Genomic DNA, 19,654 nt, shown 5'->3' on the forward strand with positions numbered 1-19,654 from the left:
TTTTTTTGCACACCTTGGCCACTGCTGGATCTAGCTTTGGGGCCTTGTCCTATGAGGATGATGCCTCCTCCTCAAATGGATACCTCCTTTTGAATGCTGGTGGAAGTGAACCCTTCCTTTCGGGTTTTTTCCATTCCCTTGTAATCAGTGTCTTTATCTTATCCACTACTGGAAAAGACCTTCGGGATTTCCGATCTATACCCTTGAACATTATGTCTTGAATGGAGCATTCAGACTGGGTCTCCTCAATCCCCATTGTGTTGTTGACTGCTTTAACTAAGTGGTTAACCCTATCGAGGGACAGACAGACCTGGCCGGATTCTATGTCTCTCGATGAGGAGGAGGATGGGAGGGAATCTGAACTCAGTTCACCCGAGTCCGAACCTATATCAGAGATTGGGGATGTAACTTCCTTCCTCTTTTTGGCATCCGATTTTTGAGACCTGGATTTTATAGAACTTCTGACTTCTTGCCTAACCATCTCTCCTAGCGTAGAAGTAAGGTCAGGGGCCTCTTCATCAACTAAGTATTGTAAGCAGGATCTACATAATCTCCTTTTATGACAATCTAGGAGTGGTTCCCCACACTCGGCACACTCCCTATGTTTGGCCTTGGTAAGACATTTTCTCCCCTAGTAAGGAGAGAGGGAACATAAGGAGGAACAACAATCAGTAAGTGAACTTCCACGTAGATCACTTACCCAGCCCTGCAGCGAGTGGTACCGTAGTTGGGGGTCCTTTCCAGCCGGTGAATCATTACGGCTTGAGGACTTGCTTCATCTTGACTTTTGAGTCTCTTTAGCTCACCAGCGCGACTACCGCCACTAGAACGCCGCTGGGAGATCACCTGAGACTCTTCAGAATCCTGAAGCTGCTGTTGCTGCTGCTTGTCCAGCTGCGTTGCTCCCTCTGACGATTCCATTCTGAGAATGGGTTCGGAGCACCTTGCAGCTTCATCCAATACTTTAAATACCCCCACGGTACCGCCCCCGGATGGGGGATAGCAGGAACTCCAGGTGGCCTGCCCGGTACCATTAACTGAGGGGGCGTGTTCTCCCCCTTCAGGGCCGCGCCTCTGCCACCGACCAGTGAGACACCCGCACCGCCCCGTCACATTATCCGGACACGCCCCTTCCAGTTGCGACTGCAGCCCCGCAAGCCTAGACGCGACCGAGGACGCCAGCACCGCCCGGACCGACGCACACGCCCCCAGAAAGCAGCGGATAGGTCCCAAAGGCCCCAGCAGGCACGCTCCCCGAGGAGAGCCCCATACTCACAAGGTACGCGCGACGATGGACCACATCGGAAGCCAGCCCATTCACCTCAGGCTGCTTCCTCCTGCTATCACTGACACCAGACAGTTCCCCTGCGGTGTGGTGCTTCCAGCAACCGGACCAGGCCGAGGTAGGGAACTTCCGCTACCTGTATCGGTCTGTCAGGAGTGGGATACTTTCTTTTTCTTCGACCCTCTTCCCAGGGCCTGCCTGAAAAGGTTCCCCTGTCAGGGCAGGAAACCAACTGATGCAGGAGAGAGGTACCGCCCTTTTATGTCTGCAGGTTCCTGTCCCTGAAGGGCGGATCCCCTCTCTCGTAGTGCTGTCATGGCGACTGAATAAAAGGCCAAGTATCCACGTTCTCTCTAATTCTGGCAATTATAGAAGGTCATCTGTAATGAATACCCAGCAGACAGTGCAGATAGTAAAGCCCATGCTCTGTGAGCACACCATCCCCATGCTGTACATGCACAGGTAGGCGCTAATTACCAAGCATAGTCAGTATACAGGTCTGTGTGATTGGCAGGGAGCCCGGCAGTCAGACCTGCATCGCACCTTTATTACCAGTATGTCAGCATCCAACATTGCAACAGAACGACTTGTTATTTTCCATTATAACCCACCTCCACAGATATTAAAGGGGCTGTCATTTTAGGTAACATTGTGCACAGAGTCAACGGGTACAGACGCTTCCCACACAGGTCTTTTTCTGGTGACATCAGTGCCACTGAGGTGTGTCCCAGGAGAACATCTACAGGAGATAAAGGATTACTTTTAGAAGTTAGCAGCAAATGTTTCAATCTAGGTGGAGAGAAGTTGTAAAAGTCACTTACTGTCTGCATTTCTTACTATCTGCCACACTTTCAAAGACAGCTCCTTGCTCTGAGGAGCGAGTTCACTGTATGTAAAGACAGACAGAATCAAACACCAACCTGAAACCCTCCAAAAACCGTTCCAGCAGATAATAAACAGCCCTTTATAGCAAGCCGTCCCCAGTTAACCTTTACGCCTGCTCACAATATCATCTCCTCACTCCATGAGACGTTCCAGATCTCTCCATTTTTATGTATCCGGCCACAACAAGTATTTCTCATCTGACAAGGACAATCCAGTTCAGCTTCACATATCAGCTCAACATCTGAGAAACAAGCCACAAAAAATGAAGAAATACTAAAAGAAATCACTGGCGGAAATTAACACTATAAATCTTTGTAAGCAGCACAACCATCATGCGCTACTGGACAGATATCGTCCGGTACCGTATACAGCTCTGGCAAAAATTAAGAGACCACTGCAAAATGTTCAGATTGTCTGATTTTTCTCTTTATAGGTATATTTTTGAGTAAAATGTAAATTGTTCTTTTATTCTATAAACTACTGACAACATGTCTCCGAATTTCCAAGCAATAAATTTTGTATTTTTTTCTGACATAGAAAAATGGTCAAAAAATCCCAAAAACAAAACAAAAAACACAAAACCCAGTGCTTTCAGACCTCAAATAATGCAAAGAAAACAAGTTCATAATCATTTGAAAACAACAATACTAATGTTTTAACTCAGGAAGAGTTCAGAAATCAATATTTTGTGGAATAACCATGATTTTTAAGCACAGCTTTCATGCGTCTTGGCATGGTTTCCAACAGTTTTTCACACTGCTCCTGGCGCAAACTTTTGAGCAGTTCTTCTTTGTTTGATGGCTTGTGAGTATCCATTATCCTCTTGATTACATTCCAGAGGTTTTTAATGGGGTTCAGGTCTGGAGATTGGGCTGCCCATGACAGGGATTTGATGTGGTGGTCTCAATTTTTGCCAGAGCTGTATATGGAGACATCTTCCCCTAGAGGCAGTAACTTCCATATTCCTGGAGACAATGGAGGTACACTAGAGGTCTGCATTAGCTCTGACCAATGTGGACTGGTAAAACAACCTTACATCTGCAAATTTATGAAGGAAAAATTAAAATAACCAACCTGAATCCTGCAGAACCATATCCTGAAGATGGAGCTGACGAACAAGAAGTTTCAAGCTGTCTGTCCTAGTGGGGGATCCCTGAATCAGTCGGTCACAAATACCCTATGCGGTACAGATCAGTGTAGAAGGTGAGGAACTAAGAGACCAGACCCTATACCGTAAAACAGCAGTAAATGACTCACCATATGGCTATCATGAGCTTTTAGGTTGAACATCATGGCTGGCTCTGCTGTGAGTAACGCGCTTTGTACAAGATCTTGAACTGTACAAAGTTCAGCACCTCCTTCTCTGCTCTGCAAATACAAGTCTCCAAAAATTATTGGGACCTACAATAGATAACTTGAAAGTATAGAAGGAACCACACTTTTCCTACCTGATGCGAGTACTTGGGAAAAACATGGAGTAACATATCGGGCCGCTCCTTAAAACTCCAGGACACCAGGAGGCCTGCTTGCTGCAGCTCTTGTAGCCGGACTTCTATCTGGAAACGATCGAAAAATACACAAGTCTATGGCAGATAACAAGGAGCCTTGAAAAAAAAAAAGTTTACCCATTGTTTAACTGAAAGAACTACTGGAATAAAGGTTTGTACGTAAGGTTAAGTCCATATATGTTTGAACAGAGACAACATTTTTCTAATTTTGGTTATAGACATTACCACAATGAATTTGAAATAAAACAATTCAGATGCAGTTGAAGTTCAGACTTTCAGCTTTCATTTGAGGGTATCCACATTAAAATTGGATGAAGGGTTTAGGAGTCTCAGCTCCTTAACATGTGCCACCCTGTTTTTAAAAAGACCAAAAGTAATTAGACAATTGACTCCAAGGCTATTTCATGGACAGGTGTGGGCTATCCCTTCATTATGTCATTCTCAATTAAGCAGATAAAAGGCCTGGAGTTGATTTGAGGTGTGGTGCTTGCATTTGGAAGGTTTTGCTGTGAAGTAAACATGCGGTCAAAGGAGCTCTCCATGCAGGTGAAACAAGCCATCCTTAAGCTGGGAAAACAGAAAAAACCCATCCGAGAAATTGCTACAATATTAGGAGTGGCAAAATCTACAGTTTGGTACATTCTGAGAAAGAAAGAAAGCACTGGTGAACTCATCAATGCAAAAAGACCTGGGCGCCCACGGAAGACAACAGTGGTGGATGATCGCAGAATAATCTCCATGGTGAAGAGAAACCCCTTCACAACAGCCAACCAAGTGAACAACACTCTCCAGGAGGTCGGCGTATCAATATCCAAATCTACCATAAAGAGAAGACTGCATGAAAGTAAATACAGAGGGTTCTCTGCACGGTGCAAACCATTCATAAGCATCAAGAATAATAAGGCTAGACTGGACTTTGCTAAAAAAACATCTAAAAAAGCCAGCACAGTTCTGGAAGAACATTCTTTGGACAGATGAAACCAAGATCAACCTCTACCAGAATGATGGAAAGAGAAGAGTATGGTGAAGGCGTGGTACAGCTCATGATCCAAAGCATACCACATCATCTTTAAAACACGGCGGAGGCAGTGTGATAGCTTGGGCATGCATGGCTGCCAGTGGCACTGGGTCACTAGTGTTTATTGATGATGTGACACGACAGAAGCAGCTGAATGAATTCTGAGGTATTCAGAGCCGCCATACTGTGTGCTCAGATCCAGCCAAACTGATTGGTCGTCGTTTCATACTACAGATGGACAATGACCCAAAACAAAGCCAAAGCAACCCAGGAGTTTATTAAAGCAAAGAAGTGGAATATTCTTGAATGGCCAAGTCAGTCACCTGATCTCAACCCAATTGAGCATGCATTTCACTTGTTAAAGACTAAACTTCAGATAGAAAGGCCCACAAACAAACAGCAACTGAAAACCACTGCAGTGAAGGCCTGGCAGAGCATCAAAAAGGAGGAAGCACAACGTCTGGTGATGTCCTTGAGTTCAAGACTTCAGGCAGTCATTGCCAACAAAGGGTTTTCAACCAAGTACTAGAAGTGAACATTTTCTTTAAAATTATTGAATCTGTCCAATTGCTTTTGGTCCCTTTAAAAACAGGGTGGCACATGTTAAGGAGCTGAAACTCCTAAACCCTTCATCCAATTTTACTGTGGATACCCTCAAATGAAAGCCGAGAGTCTGAACTTCAACTGCATCTGAATTGTTTTGTTTAAAATTTTTTGTGGTAATGTCTACAACATTACAACAAAAAAAAGAAAAATGATGTGTGAAAGGGGCCTTATGTACAACCAGGCATGGGGAACTAAATTAATATAATGTACAGCTCAAAGAAAAAAGGCAGGCTACACCTTTGTTTGCAGAGAGTGCAAAAAAACAAAACATACTAGAGGTTAGGACCCTCCCGAATAGAGTCACCATGACATGGTGGGATGTTAACTAAGCAACCTATATTTTATGCACTATTGCTTTTTATTTACTGCACAGTATTCTCTTATGTTTTTATCTTGGATTTGTTGTTTCCATTATTTAAATGATTGGACATTTAGACACCCCCTTCTAAAAACGTAGAAGGGGGCGCTTCTGTGGACTATCTGCAGATACAGTGGAAGACATCTTTGTTAAACAAGCTACAAGGCTGAAAATATCGAAGAACATAAGAGAATACGGTGCATTAATATCAACTGGTATTCCCCAAAAGATTTTAGGGACAATACTACCCCACCCAAAGACAGACAAGCCTGCAGCACGCACACCTCTGTACACTGCATGTATGGGCTGAGCATGGCCAAACATGGCGGAGCACTCAGCGATGTGCATGCTGTAGGGAGGATTACTACACTTTTTTGTAATATAAAATTAATAAATGACCGTCTCCCTGATGTTCCCTGTATTGGTTTGATTTTGGCCTTGGTGAGACAGTCGTGTTTTCAGTCAGTGTGCATAATGGCTGGTGCATAGACCAACAAGCCTTGGTGCCAGTGTACACAGGCAACGTTCAAAACCTAAAACTGCAGCATGCCTGGTCAGATTTATGGAGCAGTCTAGTGCATGTGAAAGCAGGCAGCGCTGGCACCTGTGCAGTATTTGCAGATAAGACTGGATCACTTTAACAACAGAGTACTACTTCCCCTCCCCAGGTCCAGCACCAGCTGTTCACTGCTGCCCGGTCTGTGTATAACGACAGCGCTGACGTTACACTGACACTGCTGCAGGCAATCAGTGAGCTCAGCTTCTCTACTCATCTGACAGCAACACAGCTGAGCTCAGCGCTACAGTGGTGGAAAGCTGGTGCTGAGCCTGGGGAGGGCAAGTATTACGGTTTGTTTTTTTCATAGTTAATGCAGCCTATGATAAAAGGTTTCTTAGAGGAGAGAAGGTACCTGTAACCATCAGAAAATAGAATTAGTTCTTACCGGTAATTCGGTTTCTAGGAACCTTCCACGACAGCAGTATCGGAGGATGTCTCCCCGCCCTAATAGGGGACAGGAACAAAGAGGTTAAATACCCCTCCCCTTCCTGCAACCACCAGTGTTTTTTCTGGACACAGTAGCATGTATAGTTACCATTTAAGTGCAGGAATCATAAATTTATAAAACAGATAGGGAGGGAAATTAGTGCTGTCGTGGAAGGTTCCTAGAAACCGAATTACCGGTAAGAACTAATTCTATTTTCTCCAGTCACCTTCCACGACAGCAGTATCGGAGTGATACCAACCGCTAATTTCTTTAGGGAGGGACAACCGCCTGCAGAACACGTCTGCCGAACGTTAGATCCCTGTTGAAGTTGAGCCTGTAGTGCCTGGTGAACGTGTGTATTGACGACCAGGTGGCGGCTCTGCAAATCTGCTCTGCTGATGCGCTTCCCCTTCCTGCCCAGGAGGTTGAGACTGAGCGGGTAGAATGGACCTTCAGTGAAGCTGGAGGTGAGAGCTTCTGAGAGGAGTATGCTAAGCTAATGGCCTGCTTAATCCAATTAGCGATTGTGCTTTTGGCTGCCTTCTTGCCCTTATTACGCCCCGACCACAGGATGAACATGTTTTGGTCCAATCTCCAATCTTCCGTTTGTTGGAGGTAGAACAGGACTACCCTGCGGACGTCCAGGGTGTGAAAGGCTTCTTCTTTAGGATTAGAGGGATTGGGGCAGAAAGAAGGTAATATGATGTCCTGATCTCTGTGAAAGCTTGAAGCTACCTTAGGTGTAAAGGACGGGTCTAATTTGAGAATTATACTATCCGTAGTTACAGTCAGGAATGGTTCCTGAATTGATAAGGCCTGTAATTCCCCTATACGCCTGGCAGTAGTGATAGCTACCAGAAAGACCGTTTTGAGGGTTAAGATTTTTAAGCTAGATGTTGAAAGGGGTTCAAAGGGTTCCCCGGTCAGACCTTTTAGCACCAGGTTTAAGTCCCAAGGAGGGGTATGGATCTGGAGTCTTGGACGGATTCTGGTTGCCGATGATATGAAACGTTTCACCCATCGATGACATGCTAGATCCTGGTCAAAGAAAGCACCAGGAGCTGACACCTGAACCTTTAGGGTACTAGGTGACAGACCCAGCTCCAAGCCCTTTTGTAGGAATTGAAGAATCTGTGCAATATTTGGGTTAAAGGGATCCGGTCTGTTCGGGGCACACCAGGACGAAAATCTCTTCCATATCTTGCCATAAATGGCGTTTGTTATTGGTTTCCTACTTTTTTGTAGGGTCTCGATTACCTCCTGCGAGAGTCCTCTAGCTCTCAGGATCTCGGCTTCAGTAACCAGGCTGTCAACTTTAGTTTGTGTAAGTCTGGATGGATCAGGGGACCCTGTTGAAGAAGGTCGAGTCTCTGTGGAAGTGGAAACGGGCCTTCTAGACACATGCTTGTTAGAGCGCTGAACCAGCTCCTTCCTGGCCATAATGGGGCCACCAAAATCATTGTGACCTGATCCGTCCGGATCTTCTGCAACGTCCTGGGTAGCAATGGTATTGGTGGAAAAGCGTATGCCAGGGTAAACTCCCAGGGGTGGGAGAACGCGTCCAGTCCTAGTGTCCCGCTTGAGGGGGTCAGGGAGAAGAAGGTGTCTGATTTCTTGTTCTGAATGCTGGCAAAAAGGTCCACATCGGGAGTTCCCCACCTCTGGACCAGGGCTAGGAATACCTCCTGGTTTAGAGACCATTCCCCTGGATGGAAGTCTCTCCGGCTGAGATAGTCCGCCTGGGAATTGTCCAATCCCCTTATATGAACTGCCGAGATTGACATCAGGTGGTTTTCTGCCCAGGAAAAAATCCTTCCAGCAGTCAGCTTCAGGTTCGAGTGTCCTGTGCCCCCTTGGTGTCGGAGATATGCCACGGTGGTCATATTGTCGGACATCACCCGGACATGGTAGCCCTGGATGATGGCAGATGCGGCTTTTAGCGCCTCTTCCACCGCTTTCAATTCCCTTAGATTTGAGGAACTGCGTCTCACATCTGGGGCCCACAACCCCTGGAAGTGGAAGCCTTCTATCACGGCACCCCAACCTCTCTGACTTGCGTCTGTTGTGAGGACTCTGAGGGGAAGCTGATCCCAGCTGACTCCCCGGTGTAGATTCTGGGGGTTCAGCCACCATAACAGAGAGGATCTCACATGCGAGGGAAGGGGAATCTTCCTGGTTAAGGCCATCTGATGTCCTCTTGAGTATGCCAGGATGTGTGACTGAAGTATTCTCGTATGGGCTTGCGCCCAGGAGACTGCTTGAATGCAGGATGTCAAAGAACCCAGGACTGACATAGAGTCTCTTAGAGTCGGGGCTCTTTGATCTCTGAACCTGGAGATCCTGCGAACAAGATCGGTCTGATGGTCCCCGGGTAGAAAAGACATTCTCTTCTCTGAATCCAGAAGGATTCCTAGGAATTTCTTCCGTGGCGAAGGTTGGAGGTCTGACTTCTCCAGGTTCGGGATCCACCCGAGAGATTCCAGAATGTCGAGGACTCTTGTCACATCCTGATTGAGACGTGAAGCGGATGGAGCGATGATAAGAAAATCGTCCAGGTATGGTATGACACAGATCCCCTGTTGACGGATAAAGATTACCGCTTCTGTCATGATTTTGGAGAAGACTCGTGGAGCCGACGAGACTCCGAACGGGAGGACGTTGAATTGGTAATGGCTGACCCGTTTGTTTTGGGAGATCGCGAACCTGAGGAATCTTCTGTGGTCTGGGTGTATTGGCACATGATAATATGCGTCCCTCAGGTCCAGCGTTGCCATCACCCAGTTCTGACCGATCAGCGGGATTGCTGATCTGATTGATTCCATTTTGAATCTTCGGTATTTTATTACTTGATTCAGAGGTTTCAGGTTGATAATGATGCGATGTTTCCCTGAGGGTTTTTTCACCACGAAGAGGTGGGAATAGTGACCTTCTCCTATTTCCCGATGTGGTACATGGGAGATCACCTTCGCTCGAAGCAGGTCTAGGATATCCGGCATCAAAATTTCCCGAAGTCCTGGGGATTGTAGGGAAGTGATAGACAGACGATGGGGAGGAGGACTCTCGAACTCCAATCTTAATCCCTCCCGAATGGTACGTAGGACCCACTGGTTTGTGGTAATCACCTGCCACTGGGAGAGGAATCCCGAGAGTCGACCCCCGACCGGAGGGCAGTCATTGTTTTTCAGAGGCCTGGGTCGGTTGGGGGACCAGGATGTTTCTGGCCTTTCCTCCCTTGGGGTAACTCCATCGTCCTGATTTCCCCTTACCCCTGTAATTCTGCTGGGGGGTTTGGTCACGGGGGGGATGAAAAAACCGCTTCTTAGGGTTCTTTTGTTCCGGAAGGACCTTCTTTTTATCCGAAGCTTTGTCCAAGATCTCGTCCAGGACCGGCCCAAATACATAATGACCCTGGAAAGGTATACCACAAAGTTTAGACTTTGAGGTAATATCACCTCCCCAGGATTTAAGCCACAAAGCTCTTCTAGCGGAATTAGTGAGAACCGCTGATTTAGCGGCAACCCGTACTGATTCTGCGGAGGCGTCCGCGAGGAATCCAGTTGCTCTTTGGAGCAGAGGAAGAGAATTAAGAATCTCCTCTCTGGGTGTACCCTGTACCAGGTGATTTTCCAATGTATGCAGCCAGAGGAACAGGGATCTGGCTACACAGGTTGATGCCACGTTGGACCTCAGTAGGTTAGTTGAAGTCTCCCAGGATTTTCTTAATAAACTTTCAGTTTTGCGATCCATGGGATCTTTTAGCTGGGAGGAATCTTCAAAGGGCAGAGCCGTTTTTTTGGTTACCCTTGAAACCTGGACATCAACCTTGGGCATGTCGAAAAGAGAACAGTCTCCCTCCAATGGAAAACGGTTTTTGAGTTCAGATGGGACGTTTAACCCTTTCTCTGGAAGGCCCCACTCATGGAGGATGAGGCTTTCTATATTCTCGTGTATGGGGAATCCCTTTACAGTTTTGGGCTTTAACCCCCCGAACATGTCATCCTGTACAGAATGGCCCTCCACCTCCTCCTCCACCCCCATGGTGCCCCTCACCATAGACACTAATTCCTCCAAATCCTCGGAGGAAAAGAGGTATTTTTTGTTGTCAGATTTGGGAGCAGAGGTAGAGGCAGAACTCTCATTCTCCCAATGGTCCCCCGAGTCAGAAGTATGCACTTCTCCTGAGTCAGAGTCAGAGACTACAGGGGCTATTTTCCTTTTCTTAGCAGGAGGAGGCTGTGGTGTCGGGGGTTGGGAGAAGGTCGCCATGGAAGATTGAACTTCCTGCCTGATGAGAGTCCTGATGCTGTCCATAAGAGAGGGCTGTTCAGCACGCAGAACCTCGTCTGTGCATGGCTGGCAGAGCTTCTTTTTATGTGTGGGGGGAAGCTTGGACGCACATGCAACACACTTGCGACTGGGCACCTTCTTAGAGGCAGAAACTTTGTCTCCCTAAAAGAGAGAGAAAGACGGACTAAGTCAAATGAATTCTAGAAAAAATGGACAGCAAGGGACATCATCCCACTACTTACGGCAGGGGGGTGAGCGCTGGGCTCTGCAGAAGCAGAGTGAAGGGTTTTGTCGCCATCCATATCAGAGATCTGACTATAGGGAGTATAGACAGGAGGTCTTACCTGGAGGCTTCCTTAGCCAGGAATAAATAGGTTGTTACCGAGGCTCCCAGCGAGATTAGTGGTGCTCCTCCCCCTCGTGGTGTCCGTTTGATGGGGGGGGTCAGGAATGCCCCGTCCATGCCGCCGCTGCAAGTCCTGGGTCAGGACGCTGTACGGCGCGCGCGGGAGCTGCGGCGCAAGGAGCCGGCGAAAAAAACGGAAGTTCGGCAGAACGTCACTTCCGGTGCGCGCGCGCGCGCGCCAGCAGCAGCGTGGAGGGAGGAGGAAGCCGGGGAGCTTGAGAAGGACCCCGGAGCACCGCACTGCTTTGCCTCCCGAAAGAGGCGCGGGTAAGGCGGGCAGGGGTCCCAAGTCACGTGAAGGGACACGGAGATGGGAGCAGTCTGGATGGAGGAGGAGAGCGGAGCCCCCGACCTCGACTGCCCGGCTAAAGGTAACAGTGCTCCCGATCGCCGGCCACGGCAGCACTATCAGAGGACCTCTTCATGCCCCATAGGGGACAGGAAAAACACTGGTGGTTGCAGGAAGGGGAGGGGTATTTAACCTCTTTGTTCCTGTCCCCTATTAGGGCGGGGAGACATCCTCCGATACTGCTGTCGTGGAAGGTGACTGGAGAAACATTTACTTTTGCAGATAAGGCAATCTTAAGGCTGGTCAGCTTATATTACAGGTGTGCGGAGGCTACTATACGCCACATATGGGACTACTCACTAGGAACAGCACCGTGCCACAGTCTGCATTGTGACGGCCGTGCCTCAGGGGACAGGACATGCTGTGGTTACAAATATACAGGGCACAGTAGGGGGGAACTCGACACCTTTTCAAGGATGTTGGTCGGAAATGCAAATTAAGAATGAGCCCCAATTCCAAAGAATGAGCCAACATCGGGACAGAGTGGTGACTGCAGGGTGCGGAGCGGAACACAGCGCTACTGAGGGACAGAGGGAGCTATAAGGTGGCTACTAGTATCAGTACGGGATGGTGTTGGGGTAGATGCTTCTGCAGAGGTGTGCTGGAAACACGCTGCACACCTCAGGGTCAGTCCTGTGCAGAATGGTGAATGCTCCAAGGGTCAGAAAATTAGAGCAGCAGCTTGAACTTTCATGTAGAGCACATTACCTTCACATTACTCCATTTGCATGAAAGATCAACCAGCTGCTATAAGTCACAGAGAAAACTCAGCTGCAGCTACCATAGAGGCTCCTCTATAAAAAGCTGAGGAGGGCTGCTTCATGTATTACACATACACCATGACTGTCATATAGGATACCACACAGTATACAGGATATGTGAACTGTTCTGCACACAGGGTAATAGGTGACTGGAGTAATATCACATGTTCTGGAATCAGGGTAACAGATCACATAACCGGTGTCTGTAGTAACAGCATCATATTCCAGTCATATTATTACTGTATAGTGTCATTGTAATCAAATTCACCTGACCCATGGCACAGGAAAGCAGATCTGGGCAGCCATAACTGGAAAATAGCAAAGTACTGTACTTTACTGCCTCCAGCACTGCTGTACATAGAGCGGAGGTACAAATGATCTCTGCTCTTCAGAGTACTGTTCTCTGGAATGACAATGGTCACAGCAGTGGCACTGCCAGAGATACAAGGGTAGGAAACAACTTTCCATTTTGGAAATTATTTTTAGATTGGATATACCCATTTAGTACAAGTTTGCATCACTGTAAATTTTGTACTTGTTTAGCTAAAAATACTTCCCAAAATCCTAAGTAAGCTTTTACCCTGTAGTACGATGTGAAATGCAACCACTGATGGTGCCCCATTACACACCCCATTTTGTGCCACTTATGGACTGACCAAAGTAGATGAGATATTTGGGGGGCACCATTATTGTCAATGGCTGATCATACTTCGCCTCTGAAATAAAAGCAATCGGACCATCAGAAGACAACATGGCACACAGCTTTCCTAAGAGCCAAAAAGACCAAATAGGGAACTTTAAAAAAAGAAGTCAGGGGATGTCACTGCGCTGTATGTGGCTTCACATTACGTTAGAGGACTGTCAGACTCTATATTAAGTACTGAATATACATGTTACATGTCCCATTGACCTGACTGTAAAAAGCCTAATTTTGCCACAAAAAAATTGGGAAAACGTATTGACTCATGTATAAGACGGGAATGCATTGTCCCCTCATCCCCGTCCTTGTCTGCATGGCCGCCCATCCCCGTCCTTGTCTGCATGGCCGACCATGATAAAAGCATGAAAAAAAAACCCATCATTCCCTGCGTGCCCTCGCAGCATCTTGTTCCGGATTACAGCAGCTCCTGCGGCCGAGCGATCACTTGTCCCCGCTCATTAAAGGTAATGAATATTCACCTCGCTCCACTAACTGGGGACACGTGATCACTCGGCCACAGGAGCTGCTGGAAGCTGGAACTACATGCTGCGAGAGCAAATAGAAAAGGAGGATGTGACTGATTGTCTTTAGTAAAGTGTGGTGCCTTAGCAAGATGCTAAGAGGGCACGCAAAGAAGGCTAGTAGGAGGTTTTGTTTGTTTGTTTTTACAGCTGCTGGAAGCCGGCGGCTGCAACTGTGCGCACTATAAGAGAAATGTATATTCATTGCCAGTGCAGTGAATATTTATTTCTCTTTAGCAGCAGGCAGAGCCACCGGCTCCTACCTCTGTGACCCGCTGCTCTGCCGCTCCCCCGTTGGCTACTGGGACAATGACTTGTGTATAAGCGAGGTGGGTGTTTTCAGCACAAAAAAAAAACTGCTGAAAAAGTGTGCTTATACACGGATATATACGGTAACTGTGCAGTTATCAGGGCTGTGGAGTCGGTAAGCCACAGTTGCGACTCCGACTCCTGGATTTTATCAGGTTCCGACTCCGGCTCCTTCATAAATGGCCAATTCGTAACAATAAATTTACTGTTGTAAAATATTAACATCGTGCTTATTCAGTTTCTCACCATCATATAAGTAATCAGACCACTTAGAGCAAAAACTATATTAGAATACAATTAGAATATAGCAAATAACTTTTATAAACTTTTCTAAACTCTTGTAAGTAAATATGCAATAAACACTGTTATGCAGTTAATAAGAAGAAATCTATAAATATGTCCTCAGAAAAAGTATTGCCTCTGTCAGATCCTCCTTCATGGATGCCCTCAAATCTGATCTAATTATTTCGAAAGCAGAGAACAACCTCTCTACACTAACTTGGGTTGGTGGCAAAGCAGTAACCACTCGGGCAACATCTCTGACAATGTCAGGATACAGAGGAATCGCTTGTTGCACTGTTATTTTTGATGAACGGTCAAATTTCTCAATTTCTTTTAGTGCACATGAAAAATTCTGCTGAAATGTACTTGCTGTGTTTTTTGTTGGGGATGACTCTTCTATGCGGGAACGCTTTGCACGGTCCTTGTGATCCAAATATTTTTCGAAATTAAATTCTTCATCAGTTGATGAGGGTGAAGATGTGGCAGGACGACCAAATTCTTCTTGTTCCTCCTGACTGTTCTGCAACCCTTTCATCCTTACTGCTATTTCAAACAGAGCTTCTTTTCCTTTAGTTAGCTGTTGATCATCTAGAAGAATCCGATGCATTGGGTCTACATAAACAGCTGCCAAAAGAATGTTATTTTGTAATAGTAGCTCCTCTCTCCATTTCATTGATGTAGCAATGCCACTTGCAATTAACCTTCCTCTTTGGGACAGGCGAAACATCAGGTTCTTCCACTCCTTTAAGAAAATAACTGGAGTTAAGTCCTCTGCTTGTAATTTTTTAGTCACTGTAAATGGGTGCTCTAGCAATTTTTCCAGCTCAGTCACCTGATTCCACTGACCTTCATTTAGCGTCAGTTGAGGGTTAGCCATGTCTACAAGAAAGGTTTTCAGTTCAACCAAGCGCTGAATCATTAAGTAAGTACTGCCCCATCGTGTGGCTTGATCAATAATTGCCCCTTTTCCAGCACGTCTCTTCAAAATTGAGTCAACTTTAGGGGTTCTGGCAACAGTAGCCAGTTTTCTCACCTTGCCAATCAGTGCAGCAGCATGTCCTTCTTGCAGACTGTCTCTTATAGCCAGCTGTAGCATATGCACAACACAGCGCATGTGATGAATGAAAGAACGTATTGACACAGTTTCAACAAGATCATCTAAACTATCATGTTGCTGTTCATCTGAAGCAACTTCAGTTTGCTCCTCAGTTACAATACTGTGTTCCTCTATTTCAAACATTTCTGTGTCTGTGGACCCAGAATGTTCTTCTAGTTACTGGTCACCATTACTCTCATTCATTAGCTTAATAGTACTTATCATATTTGAAGCATTGTCAGTTACGACAGAAAGAACTTGCTCTTTTTTAAGTTCATAGTCTTGCAGAACCTTTTCCACCAAGACCTGGAGAAACTCACTGGTGTGATGAGCTTTGGTGTCTTTTACTGCCAATGTCTTGGTAATTATTTCATTTTTGTCACAAACAAATCGGACATTGATGGCAAAATAGTTCACTCTGTGACGTGTGCAGGCATCCATTTTAAGAAACAGAAAGCGTCGCTTGAGAGTTTTTTAAGTTCTTCCTTTTGTTTAAAAGCTTCTTCGATTACTAATTTTCTAATACTCTCTCTCTCCAGAGCTTGCGGGCCATTTCCCCATTCAGACACATAAAAGCTGGTCGTGAAAATAATGAAATAGGCACACTATTCTTTACAACAAGCTCTATGATCTGTTTTTTAAATGTATCTACCGTCATTGTCACAGTAACTTTGTCACTGACAAAATATCTTGCAACTGATGGCTGCAAAGTTCTCTGCTCCTTTGTTTGGCTGGAAGAGCTGGGCACTGGTTCATTGGTTTGGATGCAGTCTCTCTCATCCACTGCTTTCAGTACTTCTGGATGAAAGCGCTGTAAATGTCTCTTTAGATTAGAAGCTCTGGTAGGAGCATTTTTATCTTTGCCTGAATATGCACTGATCTTGGCTTTATAGCATTTGTTTTCGTCTGGATCATTTGTCATACACTGACAGACAATGTTTTCTATCTTGAGTGATGGTGAAATGTTCAAATACAGCTGATTTAATGTGACGCTTCTTTGACATTCTCAGGTTTTTAATTCTGCATTCACAATCCAAATGACAATTGTTTTTCCTAAAAACAATTGTACAAAATTGCCAGGTCGTACAACTGATATAGTGGTCAGTAATACTGTTATTCCTCATGTACTCACAGTTAACTGATGCAAAGTTTGTAGAAAGGATAATACTTCTTACAGTCTTCCTCTTCTGAGTAGCAGCTGTGAGATGCTTGGAAGACCCACACCTAGTAAACATCTAGTCTAGAGGAGGAGCTTTAATACTAAGAATTTGCAACACATTTTCACTTTCAGTTTCATACATTGTAAGTAGGGGGGTTGGGGCACCATGAGGTTAACCAAGTATAAGATTAGATAAGGGCAGTGGAGAACAGTGACACACGAAGTAAGAAATGTCTCTATCTCCAGCAAAACTGCTTATCACGGTTGTTCATAGTTTGATAGAACATATATATTTGAGTAACATTTATAAAATTCATATGAAAGTTCAATTATGAAATATTAATACATTTTTTTTTTTAAAGCTGGAGTCGGTACATTTCTACTGACTCCAACCAAAAATAACTCCGACTCCACAGCCCTGGCAGTTATCACAGTAGCACATTTTTACTACTAAAAACAATGCAGAAAAATGATTGTCAGTTTTGCACCAATACTAATTGTAGGTTAATAGTTCTCACCTGTGCACTCTGTATGGTTAAGGAGACCTGGTAAGTATCACAGGATACAGCAGCGGGGGACTCCTGAGTGACAGACACTGGAAATTGCACCGTGTCAGCAGAGAGATGACACAGGAACACCTGCAACAGGAAAGAAATACTGAAACAACAAGTCTGATTGACAATTCAATGGTGGGGTCAACCCAACAAGACCTCAACCTTTTGAGGGCTACATACACTCATGTTCGATCTCTGCACATAACAGGATTTAGATTTCCAGAGATGGTCTCGGGGGGGGGGGATGTAATTCTTCCACTATAGGGGAATCAAACAGGAGGAGATATGCATGTTGGGAAACACCCCCTCATAAACAAACAAAAAATAAAGCGAGATAGAGAGATTTTTGTGTACTCACCGCAAAATCCTTTTCTCCAAGCCAATCATTGGGGGACACAGGACCATGTGTGTTATGCTGCTGCCACTAGGAGGGCACTAAGTAAACACAGAAAGAATAGCTCCTCCTCTGCAGTATACACCCTCCTGCTGGCTCTCAGTGAACCAGTTCGGTAACAAAGCAGTAGGAGCTTAATATTTAACAAGGATGAACTATGCCAAAACCAAGTTAACTCAAAAAAACCAAAGCCAATAGGCTAACAGGGTGGGTGCTGTGTCCCCCAATGATTGGCTCGGAGAAAAGGATTTTACGGTGAGTACACAAAAATCTCCTTTTCTCCTACGCCTCATTGGGGGACACAGGACCATGGGACGTCCTAAAGCAGTCCCTGGGTGAGAAACAATTAACTGCAATTGCTGCTTGTACAGGTTACAGATGCGGAACAGCCGCCTGCAAAATTCGTCTGCCGACGGTCGCATCTGCCGAGGCCTTAGAGTGAATATGGTAATGTTTTGTAAAGGTATGCAGGCTGGACCAAGTTGCAGCCTTACAAACTTGTGCTGCCGAAGCTTGGTGCCGGATGGCCCAAGACGCACCCACTGACCGAGTGGAGTGAGCCTTAATCCCTGCTGGGACAAGAAGACCTCTGACTCGGTAGGACTCTTGAATAGCAGAACGGATCCATTTGGCTATTGTCGCCTTGGAAGCGGGAAACCCTTTCCTCGGTCCCTCCGGAAGCACGAATAGGGCATCTGACATGCGGAAAGACGCTGTCCGCGAGATGTATCTCCTAAGAGCTCTCACTAAATCCAGTGTGTGAAGGGCCTTCTCGATGCAATGGACTGGTGCCAGACAGAGTGACGGTAAGACAATCTCCTCATTGAGATGAAAAGAGGATACAACTTTTGGTAGAAAAGAGGGTGATGTCCTCAAAATCACCTTATCCTGAAGAAAATTCAGGAATGGAACTTGAGAGGACAAAGCCGCCAGCTCGGAGACTCATCTAATAGAGGTGACCGCAACTAGAAAAGCAACTTTCCATGAAAGAAGAGACAGGGAAACCTCCTGTAGAGGTTCGAAAGGAGCCTGTTTGCAAAACTCCGAGGACCAGATTAAAATCCCACGGTTCCAACAGCATCCTATAGGGGGGGGTGCCCGATGGGACACTCCCTGAATAAACGTCTTGACCTGTAATCTGTTGGCAATCCTGCGTTGGAAGAGAACAGAGAGGGCTGAGATCTGCCCCTAGAGAGAACTAAGGGCGAGACCCAAGTCCAAACCCGTTTGTAAGAACTCGAGAATGGAAGGGATGGAAAAATGTAGACGAGAACGTCCTCGGTCGCTATACCATGAAAAGAAAGTCTTGCAAGTGCGATGATTGATACGCATAGACGTAGGCTTTCTAGCGCTGATCATGGTAGCTATGACTTCTGGAGAGAAACCTGCCTGGGTTAGGACCCAGGACTCAACGGCCATGCCGTCAAACACAGGGCCTCTGACTTCTGGTGTTAAAAGGGGCCTTGAGATAGCAGATCTGCGCGATTCGGTAATCGCCAGGGAACGTCAGCAACTAGTTGAACTAGTTTCGCGTACCACGCCCGGCGCAGCCAATCTGGCGCAATCAGGATTACCAGTACCCTCTCCGCTCTGATTTTCTTGAGGACTCTCGACAGGAGAGGAAGCGGGGGAAAAATATGTACGGAAGCCAAAAATGATTCCACGGGAGTACAAGAGCATCTGCCTTGATGGCTGCCAGATCGTGGGACCGAGCCATGATGTCGGGAAATGTTATGATCTGGTGGCCTAAGAGCAGCATGAGAAGTACTCTGGAGAAGGTGGTACCTGTACTGACCGCAGACCCTGAACTTAACACCGCAACTAGAAGTAGCCGTGGAATGTACCTAGCACTCCCTGGACATCTCGACACAGCCGGAGGACTAATTACCCCTAGAGATAGTTTTCCCTTTTCTATCTTGCCTCAGAGAAAATTCCCAAAGGACAGACAGCCCCCCACAAATATTGACTGTGAGAGGAGAGGGAAAAAACATACACAGACTGAAATCAGAATTTAGCAAAGGAGGCCACTTCTAGTTAAATAGAAAGGATAGGACAGTACTATGCGGTCAGTATTAAAACACTAGAAAATATCCACCACAAAAAATACAAAAAACTCCACAGCTAACTAAAGACATGGAGGGTATATCTGCATCTCCAGAGATACCAGCTTGGCTAAACAAATCCTTATAC

General features: G+C 46.0%; 1 protein-coding gene across 1 annotated transcript in view; it reads right to left on the reverse strand.

The window, feature by feature from the left end:
- The window catches only part of C2CD2L (C2CD2 like), a 50,660-nt gene that overhangs the window by 15,975 nt on the left and 15,031 nt on the right, over positions 1–19,654 (reverse strand). Inside the window, exons 3-9 of the mRNA XM_077250588.1 lie at positions 17,035–17,154; positions 3,619–3,726; positions 3,428–3,538; positions 3,245–3,347; positions 2,291–2,411; positions 2,107–2,171; positions 1,897–2,024 (exon numbers count right to left, since the gene is read on the reverse strand). Coding sequence (XP_077106703.1) covers positions 1,897–2,024; positions 2,107–2,171; positions 2,291–2,411; positions 3,245–3,347; positions 3,428–3,538; positions 3,619–3,726; positions 17,035–17,154 — 756 coding nt within the window. The remainder of the gene's footprint in view (positions 1–1,896; positions 2,025–2,106; positions 2,172–2,290; positions 2,412–3,244; positions 3,348–3,427; positions 3,539–3,618; positions 3,727–17,034; positions 17,155–19,654) is intronic.

This window comes from Ranitomeya variabilis, chromosome 4 (genome assembly GCF_051348905.1).
Source record: "Ranitomeya variabilis isolate aRanVar5 chromosome 4, aRanVar5.hap1, whole genome shotgun sequence".
In the NCBI taxonomy this organism is placed as follows: Eukaryota; Metazoa; Chordata; class Amphibia; order Anura; family Dendrobatidae; genus Ranitomeya; species Ranitomeya variabilis.